Source organism: Odocoileus virginianus, chromosome 33 (genome assembly GCF_023699985.2).
Source record: "Odocoileus virginianus isolate 20LAN1187 ecotype Illinois chromosome 33, Ovbor_1.2, whole genome shotgun sequence".
NCBI lineage: Eukaryota > Metazoa > Chordata > Mammalia > Artiodactyla > Cervidae > Odocoileus > Odocoileus virginianus.
The window spans coordinates 26,222,106-26,238,380 of NC_069706.1; the positions used below are offsets into that span (position 1 = coordinate 26,222,106).

The following is a 16,275-nucleotide window of genomic DNA, read 5'->3' on the forward strand; positions in this document are numbered from 1 at the left end:
AGCACAGCCAAAAAAAAAAAAAGGGGGGGGGACTGGAAAATTATTTGTTCATATGGACAAAAATGAAATTGGCTTTCCTATTTCACACTGTGTGCAAAAAATTCAACTCTACACAAAGTAAGAAATTAAGTCACAGAAGTAAAAGAAGTATTTCAGAAGGATATATAGATGAAAAAAAGGAAACAAAATTATTACTATGGACAAAACTGAAACTGGATTTCCTATTTCACAGTGCACACAAAAAATTCAAGTCTACACAAAGTAAGAAATTAAATAACAAAAGAAGTATGTGAGAAGAATATATAGATAAAAAAAAGTTTTTCTAACTCTGGAGATTTTTTAAGCAAGTCACGGAAAAGGTTAATAATAAATTTGGTTGCATCAAACATAAGAATTTCTTCACAAGAGAAATGAGAATTATAATTAATAATAACATCTAACTCATAGTTTGAATGTCAGTATCAGAAGAGATTATGTCTGTGAAAGTGACCTATGAATCACCAGGCAAATGGTTGTTTTTATTCTATCCCAACAATGTGCCTTCTCTTCTGTTTAGATGGATTTGATGTTAGGAACATCCATTCACTCAAATTATTTCAAGTTTTGAAGCTTTTGTAATTAGAATTCCATGATAGGCATCATCAATGGACAGGTTCTTAACATTCACCTTGGTTCCTAATAGTTGTGCACAACCTGCTCCTGGGAAGCTTGCAAAGGGCCTGAAGGGTTGTTGGTGAAGGGTTGATGGCTCAGATAGTAAAGAATCTGCCTGCAATGAGGGAGACCCGGGTTTGATCCCTGGGTGGGAAAGAACCCCTAGAGAGGGGAATGGCAACCCATTCCAGTATTCTTGTCTGGAGAATCCCATGGACAGAGGAGCCTGGTGGGCTACAGTCCATGGGTTCGCAAAGAGTTGAACACAACTGGTACAACTACACTTTGGTACTTGCCATGGTGCTAAGAGCTGAAACACACTGAAGTGAAGCACAGGTCTTTGAAAAGACTCTAGAACTCCTAAATAGTTACATCAGCAAGATTCTGCTGGCACAATTGCTATCTCAGTGGGGAGGAAGGATTCTTGGTGCTTCCTACTCTGCCCTCTTCCCAGAATTCTCTCTCTGATCAAATCAGTTTCCTAGGGGGAAGATCTCATACGAACCAGAGTGGTTAGCAAAACACACAAGAATCTCTGCTCTCTGGAGCTTTTACATTCTAGCTGGGGAGTCAGACAGTAACTAAACTAAATAAATATATAAGTTAATATAATGATGAATGTTAATAAGAAGCATCTGAGTATCTGTAGCAGATGCTGCAATTGCTCCATTCACATCCCATCAGCGCTTATCATTCTCATGCAAGCTGCCCAGGTTTCTAGCTGCCAGCATCTGTCTGCCTACAGGCTCTCTGTGGCTCCTGGAGCCTTCTCTGTCTTGGGGCAGGGCAGGTTGGATGCACTAGAGAAGTAAGGCTTTCCCAGAGAGCAGTCCTCCACTAATAGCTGATGTGGGTTGTGGATAAGAATATCCACATTTAAAAAAAAAAATTTTTTTTGGCTACATTCCAGGGCATGTGGGATCTTAGTTCCCCAGCCAGGCAGGGAGCCTGAACCCCCTGCATTGAGAGTAAAGAGTCTTAACCTCTGGGCCGCCAGAGAAGTCCTGCAATCACCCCCTTCTCTCAAGTGGAGAACTCTGAGGCATGTTCTACTCTGGATTTCAGAGTTCCTCAGTATATTAAACTCTGATTGTTCACAGAGGGTACTTGTTTCGTCTCACTACTTTTGTGAGTTCTTTCCCATCCCCATTTCTTCACCAGGGTTTCCTAGATAACCTCTCCGATAAATTACTTGCACTCGAATCCTTGCCTCAGGGTCTGTTTACAGCAGAACCCAAGCTAAGATTTTGTCAAGAGTAGGACTAGGGTATGGGTGGGAGGGAATGGATAAAAGCCTATGTCACTAGATGCCCACCTGTGATCACCTGGTCAGGTGCACGTCTAGATGGGTCATTAAGAAAGGCTCTGGGTGTTGGACAATCTTTCTGTGATTTTTCCATTGGCCTTTAAAGTGTTGCCTTGGCCACTGTTCTGAGAAAGGAGGGTCTGTGATGGCCAAGCAACTTTCTGTGGTAATCAGAGTATGAAAGTCTTTCACCAAAAATAAACCCAGCTTATTTATTAAACTATGTCCCCACGCCCTTGCTGGTATCTTCTCATCCTGAGCCGATGGCCATATTTGTTTTTCCTCAGCTCCTTTTCCTGCTAGAAAGTACAGGCATGGTGTCATTTAAGTTATTTATTGGTGTTTTTCTTTTCTTTCTGATTTTAAACATCATTCTTTTTTTGGTATGAAAGTTTTAAGTACAAAAATACATAGAGAAGAAAATGAAAATCACCTTGTGGCAGATTAAAGGTTGATCACAATTTCTTTAACACATTGAGAGATGAGATCTGTGCTCCCTCTCTTGGAGGTTGAGGTCTGTGACTGCCTGACCAATAGAATATGGTGGAAGTGACTCTGTGACAGTTTCCAGATTAACGCCTTAAGAGACTGGAAACTTTCCATTTTTATCTCTTGGAATGTTTACCCTTGAAGTCTAACCACTCTGCTGTGAGTAGCCCGAGCCGCACAGAGAAGCCACATGGAGGTCCTAGAGCTGACAGCCCCGACCAAGCTCCATGCCTATAGCCAGCACCAACTTCCAGCCATGGGAATGATCTATTTTGAAAGTCCAGCCCAGCTGAGCATTCAAGGACTCCAGCCCCAGTCACAATCTGACTGCAGCTATCTGAGTTTCCCTAGTGGGAAATGCTGGGGCTAGATAATCCACAGCACCATGATACAATGAGCGGATGCTGTTTCATACTTGTGGTTGCCAGTGGGGAGTGGGTGGAGGGAAGGAAATGGACTGGGAGCTTTGGGATTAGCAGATGCAAGCTATTCTATGTATGTAAAACTGAGTCACTTTGCTGTCCACCAGAAGCAAATACAACATTGTAAATCAACTATATTTCAATTAAACAAATTTTAAAAAGAGAAGTTGCTGTTTTAAGTTGCTCAAATTTGGAGTAGTTTGCTGTGTGGCAATAGAGAAGAACAGACTCATTGTCCTGTGATCAGGCAACAAATGTTAATGTTTGGTTTTCCTACACACACGTATCTAAAAATTTTTTTTAAATAATTTAATTAATTAATTTTTGGCTGTGCTGGGTCTTTGTTGCTGTGTATGGGCTTTCTCTGGGCTTCCCTGGTAGCTCAGTTAGTAAAGAATCCGCCTTCTATGTGGGAGACCTGGGTTTGATCCCTGGGTTGGGAAGATCCCCTGGAGAAGGAAAAGGCTCCCCACTCCAGTATTCTGGCCTGAAGAATTCCATGGACTGTATAGTCCATGGGGTCACAAAAAGTTGGACACGACTGAGCGACTTTCACTTCAGGGGCTTTCTCTAGTTGCAGCGCACAGGCTTCTCATTGCAGTGGCTTCTTTTGGTGCAGAGCACAGGCTCCAGCGCATGCAGGCTTCAGTAGTCGCAACTCCTAGACTCTAGAGCCCAGGCTTAGTAGTCATGATGCACGGGCTTAGCTTCTCCGTGTCATGTGGGATCTTCCTGCGTCAGGGATCGAATCTGTGTCACTTGCCTGGGAAGATGGGTTCTTTGCCACTGAGCTACCGAGGAAGCTCCCACACTCGTATCTTTAAACAGGTAATTTGAAAACAAAATGTTCAGAATTTTAGTGGAATTTTTTTCAGAGAGTAGGCTTCCGTGGTGGCTCAGATGGTAAAGAGTCTGCCTGCAATGCAGGAGACCCGGGTTCAATTCCTGGGTCAGGAAGACCTCCTGGAGAAGGGAATGGCCTATGGAGTAGGGAATGGAGAAGGGAATGAGTATTCCGGTATTTTTGTCTGGAGAATTCCATGGACAGAGGAGCCTGGTGGGCTACAGTCCATGGGGTCGCAAAGAGTTGGACACAGCTGAGTGACTAACACACACTTCTTTGCTCTGGTTATTAAGGCAGAACTAGGGCAAGAGAGAATATATTTGAGAGAGATTGAAAAATGATTGGCTTGGGGGCCACATTAGCAGACAGACACAAGGTATGGTTTGGGATTCTATGTATTTCATGAAAATTATGCTCCTGTGTCCCTGAAAACAGTTTGTGCAGACATCTTTGACTGTACTTCTAAGCTATTTCTTAGGATAAACTTAAAAAAAAAATAAAACATTTATTTATTTGGCTGTGCTGGGTCTTACTTGCAGCACATGTTTCCTTAGTTGAGGCATGTGTGATTTAGTCCCCTGACCAAGGATCAAACCTGGGCCCTCTGCATCATTGGATGTGCAGAGTCTTAGCCACTGGACCAGCATGAAAGTCCCAAGATAAATTCTTGGAAGTGAAAATTCCTAGGCAAAAGCGTTTGAGACTTTTTTTTTTTAAAGCAAAATAATATTCAAAAATCACCAGATGCCCTGTACCTGAGTTGTCCTTATTGATGGCCACACCAGAAGACAGCTCCTTGGGCGGGAGGGAGGGACATTTTGCAAACTGTGCTTCAGGGAGACACGTCCTGGGAGGCAGGTCCTCAGTCTATTCTTTGTTTTTCATAATGTTTTGGCCAACTCTAGAAGCAGGTGGGCAAACAGAGGTAACTTTGGGATATTGACCTTGATGGTTTGGGCCAGGGAGCTGGGTAGGGAGGCAGCCCAAGCTGTGTGTACACAGCTTGTAGAGCAAGGTCAGGCAGGACTGTGTGCTCACTGAGCCTCCGCCCTCTTCCTTTGAGTCTGACAACTTCTGCCTCCTACTTCTCTTTTTCTGTCCTTCTTGGTTCCTTCCTTCTGTCCTCTTGGTTTTGGTGGCTTCCTTGAAGTGGCTCAGTGGTGCCTGCAGCCTTATGGTTCCTGCTGCCTCCAGCTATGAATCACAGGATCCTTCTACTAACAGGTATGCCTGGAGCTGGGGGTTCTCGGGGAAGGAGGAGGGGAGTTTTTGAGTTTGTGAGTGGAGAGAAAGGGTCCAGAATACTTAGGAGTGAGACTGGGGAGAGCCAAAGGGTACTGGAGGAAGGTGAAGGGATTCATGAAGTAGAGCTAGACTGAAATGGGATGATCACGGAAGCTTGGATAAATGACTTGGTTCATAGAGTATGCCCTGGGTTTGGTTGGTCCCGTCTTCACGGATGAGGAAACTGAGGCGTAGAGAGGTGAAAAGACATATTAAAGGGTGCACAGTAGATCTTGGCTTCTCTTCTCAGAGTGATTTTTTCTTGGATTCCACCTGTTTGTCTCCTCTTTTCCAAGGACCCAGGTGTAAATGTTTGTCAAATGACTGACTGACTGAAATGATTCAAGTTCGTTTTCTTTTTTGTCTGTGTTTTGTGGCATTTGAGTCAAAGAGGGGAAAGAAATGCTTGTGAGTTGCACAGCGAGGAACTTACCTAATGGAATCTTTAGGAACTTACTGTTGGGCAAATCGGTGGAGTGGGAACCTAGGGTGGGGCTCAGAGGGGGGCTGAATGTACCTGTTGATGGGAATAATCAATAAAAAGAAAAGAGGTTTTTTGTTCATTTGTTTTTTGAGTCAAACTGAGGACTATAGCCCAGGAGACAGCCGCCTGAGAACTTGGAGGAACTGCTCCAGAGAAGCAGGGTTTTGGGCATAGTTTTATATTTTGTCAGGAGAAAGCATATCAAACAAGTCAGGGAGGCATTCTTTCGAGGTTTCAAGAGACATGAAAGCCAAACAGATCATCAGGTACAGAGAAAGTTGGTATGGCCTTGGCACCTGGGAAGAAAGTCTTATCATCAAAGCAGGAACAGCATTGGTGCCCCCAGGAAAGGAAGCATTTCATCTTTGTTTTTTTTTATTTTAAAATTTTTATTTAGTTTTGGTTGCGCTGGGTCTTCACTGCTGCATGCAGACTTTCTCTAGCTGTGGCAAGCAGGGGCTACTCTCTAGCTGTGGTGCGAGAGCATCTCATTGTGGTGGTATCTCTTGAGGCAGAGCACGGGCTCTAGGGCTTCTGTGGTTGCAGCGCATGGGCTTAGTTGCCCTGCAGCATGTGGGATCTTTCCAGACCAGGGATCAAATCTGTGTCTCCTGGATCAAACCTCCTACTGGAAGATCTCCTGGAGGAGGACATGGTAACTTACTCCAGTATCCTTATGAGAATCTCATGGACAGAGGAGCCTGGCAGGCTACAGTCCATGGGATCACGAAGAGTCGGACACCACTGAAGTGACTTAGCATGCACAGAAGCCAGAATGACTTCCCATAGCTCAATATATCAAAATTTCTTCCATTATACCCGATATTGGTGTTCCAAGGCCAGGAGTCAGCAAACTGTAGTCTGGGGGCATAGTGTGAGGACTGCACCATGTGTTTTTGTACACGGGTCCCAGATGAATATTTGGAGCCATGAGATCCAGAAGAATATTTATAATTGATCCATGACAAGGAATACTAACTTTAAATCCCCATGAAGCAAAGTGTTAGTTCTCTTGCAAAATTCCATCTGTCTCATCAGCAAAATTGTATTAAAAGAACTTTTACTCAATTATTATATTTTTAATTTCCTTCATGAAAAATGCATTTTTTCTTTTCTTGAAAGTGAAAGTGTAGTTGCTCAGTTGTGTCCAATTCTTTGTGACCCCATGGACTGTAGCCCGCCAGGCTCCTCTGTCCAATGAGTTCTCCAAGCAAGAATACTGGAGTGGGTTGCCATTCCCTTCTCCAGGGGATCTTCCTGACCCAGGGATCGAACCTGGGTCTCCCACATTGTGGACAAATTCTTTACTGTCTGAACCGCCAGGGAAGCCCCTTCTTTTCTTATATAAATACATACATAGTTAGATTCCATTTGCTTCTTGGTCCACAAAACCTAAAATATTTACTATTGAACCGTTTATAGACGGCTTCCCAAGTGGTGCTAGTGGTAAAGAACTTGCTTGCCAATACAAGAGATGTGAGAGACATGGATTCGGTCCATGCTTCAGGAAGATCCCTTGAATAAGGGTATGGCAACCCATTCCAATATTCTTGCCTGGAGAATCCCATGGACAGAGGAGCCTGGTGGGCTATAGTCCATGGGGTTGCAAAGAACTGGACACGACTGAAGGGACTTAGCACTTACCCCTTTATAGAAAGAGTGTGGTGACCTCTGCTCCAGGTTGGGACCTGGCGGGAACCCATCTCCATGTAGGGTTAGGGTGAATCCTGACAGGAATATGCTTGGGGCAAGAGAGCAGGTTGCTTTCTTTCTTTTTTAAATCTTTCTTATTTTTTAATTTAATTTAATTTTTTGGCCAAGCTCTGTGGCATGTGGGATCTTAGTTCTTCAACTGGGGATGGAAACTGTGCCCCCTGCATTGGAAGCTCAGAGTCTTAACCACTGGACCACTAGGGAAGTCCCAGGCTGCTTTCTTAACTGTTTGCATATCACTTCCTGACTTCCACCCCCTTGTTTTCCCTCCAGCCTTGGCCTTATGTCATGGGTTCAACCTGGACACGGAAAAAGCAGTCATCTTCCAAAACAACGCAAGGGGCTTCGGGCAGAGCGTGGTCCAGATTCAGGGATCCCGGTAAGGGGTGCAGGGGCACTCCCTGCCCACACTCTTTCCTTTCAAGATTTAACATACCTAGCTAGGACATGGAAGCAACGTAGATGCCCACTGACTGATGAATGGATAAAGAAGATGTGGTGAATGTATACAATGGAATATTACCTAGAGCCTATTATACAGAGTGAAGTAAGTGAGAGGAACAAATATCTTATATGAACACATACATATATGGAAACTAGAGAGACAATTACTGATGAACCTATTTGCAGGGCAGCAAAGGAGAGGCAGACGTAAAGAGCAGACTTGTGGACACAGCGAGGGAAGCATAGAGTGGGACAATTTAAGAGAGTAACGCTGAAACATGTGCATTACCATATGTAAAATAGATAGAGGGAATTCAATGTATGACTCAGGGAACTCAACCCGGGGCTCTGTGACAACCCAGAGTGATGGGATATGCTGGGAGGCGGCAGGGAGGTTTAAGAGGGAGGGGACATATGTATACCCGTGGCTGCTTCATGTTGATGTGTGGCAGAAACCAACAAAGTAATATAAAGCAATTACCCTCCAATTAAAAAAAAGACAACATACCTGAAAAAATTAGAAATTTCCTTAATTTCCTTTTTTTCTTAATTTATCAGAGTAATAAATTCAAAATATACGAAAGAGTGTGATAGAAAACCTCTTCCTCCCTCTCATCCCCCAGTTACCTCCCCAGCAGGGTCCCTGGTAAGTGGTTTCTCGTGTGTTCTTTCAGAGGTGTTCTACACTGCATAGACCACATTTTTTCTAAAACTCATCCTGCACACAATTTGTAGCACATGTTGTACTCGAACCACAGCCTGCTGCCTATTTTTGTAAATACATTTTATTGACAATCGGCCACCCCACTCCCTACTAGCCATTTATTATTGTTACTATTATAGTGATTATTGCTTTCTAATACTTGAATTTTTTATTGGAGTATAGCTGATTTACAATGTTGTGCTGGTTTCAGATGTACAGCAAAGTGGTTTGGTTATACATGTACATATATTCATTATTTTTGAGATTCTTTCCCCATACAGGTTATTACAGAAAATTGAGTAGAATTCATTGTACTATATACCATAGATCCTTGTTTTGGTTATCTAATTTATATACAGCAGTGTATGTATGTTAATAGTAAATTCCTAATTTATCTCTCCCACTTACACTTCCCCTTCGGTAACCATACGTTTGTTTTTGAAATCAGTGAGTCTGTGTCTGTTTTGTAAGTTCATTTTTATACCTTTTTCTTTTTTTTTTTTTTTTTACTGGATTCCACATATGAGTGATATTGTATTTTTTTTTCTGACTTACTTCACTTAGTAAGACAATCTCTAGTCATTTATTATTTATGGCAGCTCTGGAGCACAGTAGCAGAACAGGGAGGCTGGGACACAGACTCTATAGCCTGCAAAGCCTAAAATATTTACTTTACAAAAATAATACTTATGGAAATAACGCCTTTTTTCGAGAAAAAGTTTGCCAACTTCTGCTCTAAACTGTCTTCTGCAATTTTTTAAAAATTAGCAGAGCTTGCTGATTTTACTAAATAAGTATACAAAGAGCTTCCTTCTTCTTTTCTATGCTGATGTCATATTCTATTTTTATTATTATCTATTATTTGGAAATACTGTAATTTACTTTTTTGTTACATTTAAATCTCTTCTGAGCAGACATTGGATTGTTTCCCAACTTTTGCTTTATAAACAATGCTGACATTTTGTACATGAGCAAGTGTATTTTGGAAGTAAATTCTTAAAACTAGGATCGCTGGATCCAAGGGTATATGTGCGTATGTAATTTTAATAGGTTTTTTCCAGATTACCTTCTATGATGGTGGCAACACTTGGCACTCGCACAGAAATTTGTGCAAACACTTACTTCCCCACCAATTAGCCAACCCAACGTGTTAGCAAACTTAACGATCTTTGTAAATCAAATAGGGAAGAAATGGTATCTCAATTTAGTTTTAAATTGCATTTTCTGGTTCATGTCAATGTATGGCAGAAACCACTACAATATTGTAGAGTAATTAGCCTTCAACTAATAAAAATAAATGGAAAAAAATTGCATTTCTTCTTTTAAGAGAGATTTATTTCCTTTTCTGTGAACACTTTTTTTCCTCCTTATCTGTGGCCCATCTTTCTCTCTCTCTTTTTTTTGCCTTCTTGATTTGTGGGAAATCTGACTACTGAGGAAATAGTCTGGGTGTTCATCTCCCTCCCCCAGTTTATCATTTATTTTTTGACTTTGTTTTTGGTGTAGATCACATACAGAAATTTATTTTAAAGGACTGTTGGGGGGACTTCCCTGGCAGTCCAGTGGTTAGGACTCTGTGCTTCTGTGGCAGGGGGCACGGGTTTGACCCTTGGTTGGCGACTAGGATCTCAAATGCCTTGTGGCATGATCAAAAAAAATAAAACTAAAAAACTTGTGGAGTAGACTGTATTCATTTAAAAATGAATATATATGTCTGGATATATTATGTCCTCCTTAGAGGGACTCTTCTCACTCCAAGATTAAACATTTTCCCATTTTAAAAAATTTAAAAAATTAAAAATTAAAAAAAAATTTGGCTGTGCCATATGGCAGGCATGATCTTAGTTCCCTGACCAGGAATTGAACCCATGCCTTCTACAGTGGAAGTGCAGAAGTCTTAACCACTGGACCACCAGGGAAGTTCCCAGACTAGAAATTGAACCCATGCCCTCTACAATGGAAGTGCAGAATTTTAACCACTGGACTGCCAGGGAAGTCCCCAGACATCTTCCTGTTTGGGAACTGTACATGGACTAACTCGTTTAATCATGATAATAACTTTGAGGTAGGTACTACTGTTCTCTGTATTTTGGGGATGAGAACATTGAAGAATAATAAGGTAATTAATTCAGTCCTTCAAGGTCACACAGGAAGTAAGGGTGGGACTAAATTTTGATTTCAGACAGTAAAACTCCAAGGCCTCTATTCCTTTCCACTCTGCAATACTGCATCCTTGCCTGACAGGAAGAGGGAAATGCTCTCAAGTTAGGAAAGTAGACTGTCTACCTTCACGATTTAGAAATTCTTGAACTTACTGAAGTGACCCTTGGGACCATAAATTCAAATGACTGGATTGCGAGAATATTCACAATAAACAAACAATGGTTAAAGAATAAATTCCTCATTTTTTCTTTGCTGAGTCTTCTTCCTGTTGGGAGGAGGAGGGGAATCCCTGCGAGGGTGGCCCCCCCACTTTTCCTCGGAGTGGCAGAACTTCCATCATTGGTCTCCTCCCCAGTCGTCATGGTGGTGACCTGTTTCCCCTCTCCCCCCAGGCTGGTGGTTGGAGCCCCCCAGGAGGTAAGGGCTGCTAATCAAACAGGCGGCCTCTACCAGTGTGACTACAGCATGGGCAGGTGTGAGGCCATCCCCCTGCAGGGTGAGTCATCGCTGCCCCTGGCCGGGACCCAGGGCTAGGATTCCACCCCTGCACACAGCTGGACTTGTCAGGCCTTTGTCCTGGGGTCTGTGGTGGGGTGTTCGGGGGACGGCTCCTCGGCCTCTGAACTGCATGCAATCACTCTCAGACACCCCCCTCCTTGTCCCTTTCTATGACCTATGTGCCTCTTTGGATCTGTCAGACCTCCGAATCTCCCAGGTTGAGGTGACCCCAGTCCAGCTCTTGTTGTTTAGTCGCTGAGTCATGTCCAACTCTTGGAGGCCCCGTGGACTGTAGCCCGCCAGGCTCCTCTGTCCATGGAATTTCCCATTCAGGCATACTGGAGTGTGTTGCCATTCGTCCTCCAGGGGATCTTCCTGACCCAGGAATCGAACCCCAGTCTCCTGCACTGGCAGGCAGACTCTTTACCGCTGGGCCGCCAGGGAAGCCCATCTAGCTCTTACAGAGTCCCTTCCATCCCCCAAGGCTGACCACGTGTATATCTGTCCTCTCAGTTCCCCCGGAGGCTGTGAACATGTCCCTGGGCTTGTCTCTTGCTTTTGCTGCCAACCCTTTCCGGCTGCTGGTGAGTTGCCTGGGGTCATGGGAGCGTTCCGAGGGAAGGAGTTGGGGGCCTAAGGCTGCTGGGCCTGGGGTTTTGAGGTGTTGGGTTGAAAGGACAGGGAACAGAGACAGCCCCTCCCACTGTTTCCCTGCCCCCTAGGCCTGTGGCCCCACAATACACCAAATTTGCAAGGAGAACACCTATGCAAATGGCCTCTGCTTCTTGTTTGGATCCAATCTGCGCCAGCAACCCAGGACGATCCCCGAGGCTCTCAGAGGTGGGTACAGAGGAGAGTGTGAGACTGGAGGGCCCTGGGCAGGACTGGGCTGAGGGACTCGTAGTTTGGGGGGTTATTTACAGATCTTGGTGCAGAAGGGTGAGGAAACTGGGTTCCAGTGTTTCTCTTCAGTTTTCACTCTTAAACATTCCAGGCTTTTCTTCTTTCTTTTTTAAGAAAATTATTAATTTTTGGTTGGGCTGGGTCTTCATTGCTGGTCGGGGGATTTTTTCTAGCTGCAGTGAGCGAGGGCTAGTCTCTAGTTGTGGGGCTCAGGCTTCTCATTCTAGTGGCTTCTCTTGTTTCGGAGTATGGGCTCTAGCGCGTGTGGGCTTAGCAGTTGTGGCGTTTGGGCTCACTTGCCCCGCGGCATGTGGATACTTCCTGCCCCAGGGATCGAACCCGTGTCCCACTGGGAGATCGGATTCTTAACCACTGGACCACCAGGGAAGTCTGCAAATTATTTCTTATTCTTCTATGAGGTAGCTGTGATAACTCTACTTTCCCTGCCTTGAGCAGAATGAACTAATTTTAAGTTTCCCACACCACTTTGTCACATGTTTTTGTTTAGCTAGGCACATGGTTGTCATCTTGTCTGCCTTTCATTCTCATTGCTCAGCAGACAGCTGATTTAAAAAAAAAAATGAACCCGAGTCTCTTGTACTTAGTTTCTTTTCCTTTTCCCCCAGGGTGCCCTCAGCAAGACAGTGACATTGCCTTTTTGATTGATGGCTCTGGTAGCATCCTCGCAGAAGACTTTGAGCGGATGAAGAAATTTGTCTCAACTGTGATGAGTCAATTCCAAAAGTCCAAAACCTTGGTAAGTGCAAATGGGTAGGTTAGGAAACCGCCTGCCTAAGGCGAGTCGTGTCCTGCTTCCTGTCCAGATGGTGCCAAATTGCCAGTTGATCAGCATTTTCTTTCTCGATTGGCTGTCTTACTCTGACTGGATGCAGCTTCAGCCTTCTTCCAGCCCTCTGTAAAGCAGGCACAACAATTGATAGGGGTTGGCGTGGGACATGAAACCCATATGTCATCTCTGGCTAAGTTCTAGTCTGAGAAGTGGTAGCTGATGACCAATTGCTGTCCTCCTGGTGAGGCAGAAGGGCTGGGATGGGGCAGAATTTGGAGGAATTTGGAGCCTGGACTATTTCAGGATTTATGGAGAGATTTCCGGGAGATAGCTAAGTGGGAGGAGTGGTGCCTTCTCCAGTCTAATACCAGGTGCCTGTTCCCAGTTCTCTCTGATGCAGTACTCGGACGACTTCCGGACTCACTTTACCTTCAATGGTTTCAAGAGAAACTCTGACCCGGAATTACTGGTGGGGCCAATAAGACAGCTGCAGGGGAGGACACACACAGCCACGGGGATCCGCAAAGTAGTGTAAGCTCTTCCCTCTTTGCTTAGGATGAAAGGAGTTTTTCTCTTTTTTTTTGGCTGAGCTTTGCAGGATAAAGGGGTATTGTTCAGAAAGGGCTGGGGTAGAGGGTATTTCCAGTGGATGGGGCGGTTTGAGTTAGGTATGGAGGAGGGACTGTGCCTGGTACCTTCATGACATACAAATTGTGAGTAAAAGTGAGAGTAAGGGCTTCCCTGGTGGCTCAGCGGTGAAGAATCCGCCTGCAATGCAGGAGACATGGGTTCCATCCCTGGGTCGGGAGATCCCTTGGAGAAGGACATGGCAACCCACTGCAATGTTCTTGCCTGGGAAATCCCTGGACAGAGGAACCTGGTGGGCTCTGGTCCATGGGGTTGCAAAGAGCTAAACATGACTGAGCGACTAAGCAACAACAAGGCAGGGATTAGGGGGAGAGAGGGCAAGGCTGGAGGGAGTGTAGAAAGATCAGTTGAGGCCAGGTTAGCAAGGCAACTGAAAAGCCAATGGATCCATTAAAGTTTTCAGCAGTGGGGAGATGTACCCATATCTTGTTTTGGAAAGTTCCCTCTGATCTGTGTGTGTGTGTGTGTGTGTGTGTGTGTGTGTGTGTGTGTGTTTAGAGGCAAGGGTAGGGGTTGAGACAAAAGTGCAGGAAGATGAGCTGGAGAGTCATCAGGAGAGGTGGTGATGAAGGCATAAATAAGCTATCAACTTTTAAATTTAGAAGGAATAATACTCAATTTAAAAAATCAGCCTATGCCAAAGAATATAAAAGCAATGAAGGATTCTTTTCCTTCTACTTTCCTGTTCTTCTGCTGCCCTTCCAGATCTTGGGGCACCTACAGCTCAGCGTTTGTCCCAGGGGAGCATAAGTGCCTTCTAGACAGACTCCAGTTGCATCCGCAACTGCTGATGTTCCTTCCCTGGTATCAAGCGCATCTCTGTCTGCTTGAATTTGACTTTTCTCTCCTTTACCCTGGATAGAAGAGAACTGTTTCACAGCAGCCATGGTGCCCGGGATCATGCCCTTAAGATCATGATTGTCATCACAGATGGGGAAAAATATCTCGATCCTTTGGAGTATAGGGATGTCATCCCTGAAGCTGACAGAAAAGGGATCATTCGCTACGTCATTGGGGTAGGAAATGTGGCTCTGTGACTTGATACTTGTGTGGGTTTCTACTCAAACACACCCTCCTTTGAACTTGCAAGCATCAATAAAGTCAAAATGGGGCCAGGGTCATCTCTGCTGGCACAGATGCACCTGTCTAGCGAACTACTGTTGCAATGATGCTGTATAACAAATGATCCCAACATTCAGTGGCTTAAAACGGTAAGTGAGTCTATGGGTCAGGCTGGGCAGTTTTTCTGGTCCCAGCTGAACTCACTCACGTGTCTGTAATCAGCTGCAGGCTGGTTGGTGGCTCTGCTGATCTTGACTGGGCTCTCTCCACGTCTGAGGGTTGCCATGTTTGTCTCCTGGGGCTGGGGTAGCTTGATGCTTCTGTTCCATGTGTCTCTTCCTCCAGTGGGCTAGCCTGGGCATGTTCTCATGGTGAAAGCAGAGGAACAAAAGAGCAAGTAGAAATGTTGCAAGCATTTTTTCAAGCCTCTGTTTGTATCACATGTAATAACATCCAAGAGCTAAAGCAATACATGTGGCAGAGCCCAGAGACAATGAATGGAGCAGAATACTCTACCAGGAAGAGGAGGGCACAGCAAAGCTTTGAGGAAAGGGCTTGGATACAGGAAGGGGTAAAGGGTTGGGAGCACCAGTGTCATCAAACTACTACAGTATCTTGTATGACATAGAAAGATGTATCATCTGGGGTCCCTGGCTTGGCAAGTGGGAAACAAATTCATGTGAAGGAGGAAGCTCCCTGTCCTCTAAAGAGAGGTCAGTTCCATGTCAGGAGGCATGGCACAGCAAATGGACCAAAGGCTGAATTTCAGCCGCAATTTCCCCCTTGACAGAATGTAGAGTATACAACCTACTCCACCGTACCTGGCAGCCCCGTCCTGGGGGCCTTCTGGTACATTCCTTCCTTGGACAGATATTTTCAGATTCTTTTCCTGTAGAATGTTCTTTGCTGGAGGAGAGTGCTACTTCCAGAAATTGTCTGATTCGACCTCTGTTTTTTGCTAACAGGTGGGAGATGCTTTTAAGACTGAGAACACTCAAAAGGAGCTCCATACTATTGCATCTAAGCCATCTGCTGACCATGTGTTCCGGGTGAATAACTTCGAAGCTCTGAAGACCATTCAGAACCAGCTTCAGGAAAAGATCTTTGCAATTGAGGGTAAGCTAAGGTTTTGTAGTCCTGGAGCAGCTCCAAGGCAGCCCCTTACCCCCAAACATGTATTTCCCTCTAGAAACAAGGACCACCTAGCCCTTGGCATTCTGACCCTCATCATCAACTCTCTTCTTCCTCCTGTTCTCAACAACTCCGGCCTCTAGCTCCATTTCTTTGAAATAGAAAGATCTAATTTTGCAAGTCTTGGCTGCAAAATTAGGGGAGACAAATCCCATATGGTATTTTCCCCAAATTTGGATGTGTTGCCAACATTTGTCTGTTTCGTTCACTGCTGTATCTCCAGTGCTTAGAATAATGCCTGGTACATGAAGCATGTTCAATAAATGTTGAAGGAAAGAATTTAAAAATTGGGGGAATGTTCACATACAGTCTGAATTTATGGTTTCTCTTGAAAATTTGGAAGATTAGACACCTTGAGGACCATATACCCACTGGACAAAAAATAATCGGAACCAAATAGCCACCATCCCTTTCAAAGGGGCATATGTAGCCTTCCCTGGTGGTCTAGTGGTTAAGACTCCATGTTCCCAATCCTGGGAGCCAGGGTTTGATCCCCGGTCAGGGAACTGGATCCTGCACCCATATCTAAGACCCAGTGCAGCCAAATAAATAAAACTAAATATTAAAAAGGGGCCACATGCTGACAACAGTCCATATAGTCTAAGCTGTAGTTTTTCTAGTAGTCGTGTGAGAGTTGGATCATAAAGGAGGCTGAACACCAAAGAATTGATGCTTTT

At 44.4% G+C, this 16,275-nt stretch overlaps 1 protein-coding gene across 1 annotated transcript in view; it reads left to right on the forward strand.

Annotated features, from left to right (window-relative positions):
- Positions 1–4,803: 4,803 nt before the first annotated feature.
- The window catches only part of ITGAM (integrin subunit alpha M), a 35,864-nt gene continuing 24,392 nt past the window's right edge, over positions 4,804–16,275 (forward strand). The window contains exons 1-9 of the mRNA XM_020893743.2: positions 4,804–4,939; positions 7,470–7,575; positions 10,899–11,002; positions 11,518–11,588; positions 11,727–11,844; positions 12,534–12,664; positions 13,083–13,228; positions 14,208–14,361; positions 15,373–15,523. Of these exons, the coding sequence (XP_020749402.2) occupies positions 4,912–4,939; positions 7,470–7,575; positions 10,899–11,002; positions 11,518–11,588; positions 11,727–11,844; positions 12,534–12,664; positions 13,083–13,228; positions 14,208–14,361; positions 15,373–15,523 (1,009 nt within the window). The 5' untranslated portion in view covers positions 4,804–4,911. The remainder of the gene's footprint in view (positions 4,940–7,469; positions 7,576–10,898; positions 11,003–11,517; positions 11,589–11,726; positions 11,845–12,533; positions 12,665–13,082; positions 13,229–14,207; positions 14,362–15,372; positions 15,524–16,275) is intronic.